Consider the following 3,692-nt stretch of genomic DNA (forward strand, 5'->3'; position numbering starts at 1 on the left):
AATGGGGATATAATACGTGTAGGGCTCAGAGCATTCTTACCGTTCATATTTAGTACCAGACTCCCCGATGAGTGAAGATACCACACGAGAAACATGCCACATTTATTTTGAAAATGTGCTAACCGTCGACCTTGGGGGTTAGCCAATTCAAGGGGAGTCACTCTGCACAGTCAATCTGTCGAAGCTCGACTTGAGGTTTCGAATCGCAAATAACTAAGAACATAGTCCTTTCTCCGAGTTCAAATGAGGTCTCTCTGAAAGATCATCACTGTTTAGCTTTACGCTACACTAGAATTTACCAACAGAAATTAAAACAAGAGTTTGCGTGTGATGAAAGCACGACACACTTGAGACACCCCACACAAAAGTAGATCTTCTACGACCTGACCACACAGTTATGCCTATTCAAATGCGCGTAGCAAAATGTGCGTGTTGTATCTTCTTTTTTCTCTGGCGGTACCGACAATATCGTTATTGAAACAATCCCAGTGCACTAAGGGATTTATAGAGCAAATCTCGAAAATAATTATTGAACTCAGCACTATGCGCTTCGTTCAATAATGAATTTTCTCGATTTGCTCTATAAATCCCTTAGTGCACTGGGATGTCTCAATAACTTAAATTATAATAAAAATGCTGATGATAATAATTATAATAATGATAAGATACAAAAAAGTTAAGAGATAATCAAATTATAATTATTTTGAAGTTAAGATTGGTATATATTTTATTTATTTTGGTTTTGTTGATTATTAAATGCTTTTGTTAATTTTATTTTTTTAGTGTGATTTTTAGTTTTTAAGATATATAAATGTGATTTAATAAAGGAACGTAAAGGTATTAATAATAATGATAATTATTTAAAAAATAAAATAAAATAAAAATAATTAAAAGAGAGTAAAAGAGTAAGCAATTAAGTTGTTTGAATTATTTAAATAATTTTTAAGAAAAAAAATAATTATGAGAAATATTTGTTGTTTGTTGAATTAGGTGTTCAGATAAAAGTTAAAAAAAATAAAAATGTATTTGTCACTTATGTATAGTTTCTCCTTTTATGAATTTGAATACCTTTTTTATTTGCATTGATTGTATTTTTTTTATTCATTGATTAATTATTTTATTTTATTGTGCACGATTTAAATACATTTTGAAAAAGTGTTGATGTTATAGGCTTATTAAGAATGTAAAATAAAACACTTCCGTTAGGAATGTAAAATAAGGCACCTCCGTTTGTAAGCCCTAACATCTCAGAAGAAAAGCTGATTCCCACTTAAAAAAAAGAAGAAAAAAAAGAAAAAAAGATCAGTACAATTTGAAGTTTTGAAAGTTTGAAAAAAGGGAGCCCGGAAGCAGGTCACGCAAGGTCGTGTTTGCCCAAGCAGACGAATTTGCTGCATAGCGCTTGCTTCTTTGAAGCCAACCGCCGCCGATAAGTTCGTGCGACTCGCAGCCGTTTGTTGCGTTTTAGATTCAGAGGTACACCATAAAGTGCTATTGCAGATACAGCGAGTCGCATTGAAATCACAAACTGACGACTAAATTGTGAAAAAAAGGAAAGTGGATCACGCGGGTCCACGATGGCTCAGGGGTTAGATAAACCACGAAAACTGATGTGTGCCCGTGTGGTTTACGCAAGCAAAATAGCCATTCAAACGAACTGTGTCATTTAATGCTATTAAATACTATTGCAAGTGTGTTCCATAAGGTTCGAACTGCTTTTTTCGTGAGAAGATTTAAATATTTCTGTAAACCATTTGAGGCGGACTGGTGCTTTAACATCCAGCGACAAGGTTAACGTAGGTGAGCATGGGGTCCGAGCTGACTCTCAAGAAGCGAGCAGGCGTCAGGTCAAGGCGTGGAGTGCCCGTCAAGGGCACGCTCCACGTGCTCTGCTCCACGTCATTGCGCAGCAGCTCAATCAGCAACGCGTCGCCCGTGACGTCATAGTGCAGCGTCACTTGAAAGACGTCACCTTGCTTCAGCAGCATGGGAGGGGAGGTACCCAGGTAAGGTTGCGGATGGTACCGACCGCCGACACTCGTGGAGACGAGGAGCGTTTCTGTGTAAGGCCCCAAGTCGTGTCTGTGTGCACAGAAACAGTGGAAACTGATCAGGAATTTTTGAATGCGTTTTTAGTGCAATTCTTTATTCGTTGTAAATGTGATGTATTTTAAGTTGCGAGGCAGTTTTCCTTGTTTTGATAACGACAGTAAAATTGAGTCTTGACAAGGCCGCTTTCAAGAAAGTGTGATATTTTCCTACACCCTGTCAGACCATCTGAGCCACGCGCACACACACACTGGGTGAGTGAGTCTGGGTGGCTGGAGTTTGTCTCCTGCTTTGTGTCGGAGTGCAGCAGAAGAGACCCTCTCCTCTCTCTCCCCCCCCCCCCTCCCAGTCTCAGACAATCTACGTGGTCTCAGCAATAACCCCAGCCTGGTTGTGTGTGTGCGTTTAGTAAAGTTTTAAATACATGTTCTCAGAGTACACACTCACACGCATACATACACACACACACGCACGCGCGCGCACACACACACACACACACACACACACACACACACACACACACGCAAACCCACTTACAGACAAACACATTACACAAATATTACATTAGATTGCCGAAGAGTGTGATGTGTTGGACTGACCTGAAATCTATGTGCGCCACTGAGTCCTGTTTGTTGGCCGTGAGCAGGTCTAGGTACATTCTCTGGGTGCCGGCAAACACCCCTTTGAGACAGGCCTTCCACCCGTCCCAGGGGAGCCAGGGCAGGGGCACCTGGAGGGGTGTGGTCGGGTGGCGGTACACGGCCTGCATGCACTCCCCGGGGACAGCCGTCCAGCGACCGTTGACCTGTGCCAGGGGTACACGGTTAGACCTTGATTCTTCAAACTGTTGCCGCTATTTTCAAAAGGCGTAAAAGGTAAAGGTACTTCCATAAACATGTTTGTTCGGAGGGGATGTTAGAGATCTCATCTTCTCCATGGCCAGCTTTATGAGGGCGGTGCAAGTCCTCTCCCTCGCTGCCTTAGCCTTCCTGGCCCTCAACAGGTACCCATGTCCTGCTGGCTGGACTGGAGAGCGCTCGGACAAATCGGGTACAAGAAATAGATTCGCCCTGCGTGGGATTCGAACTATGACAGCTAGCGTGAAAGGCAAGCGCTCTAACCACTGTGCCACACAGGCTCTCTAACAAAACAAAAAAAGAGAAGCGTTTTTGGTTTCCCGAACTGACCACATCCCGACCCTAGAACTTTCTTAACACCCTTTAGAAAGAAAAGGAAGAAGAAGAAGTGGCGTAAAGCCATGTCAAAACATTTAGTCAATCTGAACATCAAAACAATGCCTGAACTAAAAAGTCTCCCCCGAGACAAAGTCCTGGCTGGGCTGATCGAGACCAGTCGACCCTGGCCGCGCTGTCTCGGTATCAGGCACCTCATTAGCATACAGGGAGACCCCTAAACATTTTTTTTAATGCTGATCATATTTCTCGAACATTAACGTCAGCTTACACTTGATTATATCACCAAGGTCAATTGGTCTAACTTTTGTGGTCTTTCAAAAACCAAATATCCACATTAGGTGATATGATGGACTCAAAAGTAAGAGGTTCGAAATTGAGTAGCACCCACTCCCACCCGATTTAAACCTTCAAGAATTTTACCGATCGGATTATGTGAAGGTTCAAGTA

The 3,692-nt window shown here is 42.0% G+C and overlaps 1 protein-coding gene across 1 annotated transcript in view; it reads right to left on the minus strand.

Annotated features, from left to right (window-relative positions):
- Nucleotides 1-1,180: 1,180 nt before the first annotated feature.
- The window catches only part of LOC138958831 (uncharacterized), a 6,100-nt gene continuing 3,588 nt past the window's right edge, over nucleotides 1,181-3,692 (minus strand). Inside the window, exons 3-4 of the mRNA XM_070330137.1 lie at nucleotides 2,649-2,854; nucleotides 1,181-2,082 (exon numbers count right to left, since the gene is read on the minus strand). Coding sequence (XP_070186238.1) covers nucleotides 1,773-2,082; nucleotides 2,649-2,854 — 516 coding nt within the window. The 3' untranslated portion in view covers nucleotides 1,181-1,772. The remainder of the gene's footprint in view (nucleotides 2,083-2,648; nucleotides 2,855-3,692) is intronic.

The sequence above is a fragment of the Littorina saxatilis genome, linkage group LG1 (genome assembly GCF_037325665.1).
Source record: "Littorina saxatilis isolate snail1 linkage group LG1, US_GU_Lsax_2.0, whole genome shotgun sequence".
In the NCBI taxonomy this organism is placed as follows: domain Eukaryota; kingdom Metazoa; phylum Mollusca; class Gastropoda; order Littorinimorpha; family Littorinidae; genus Littorina; species Littorina saxatilis.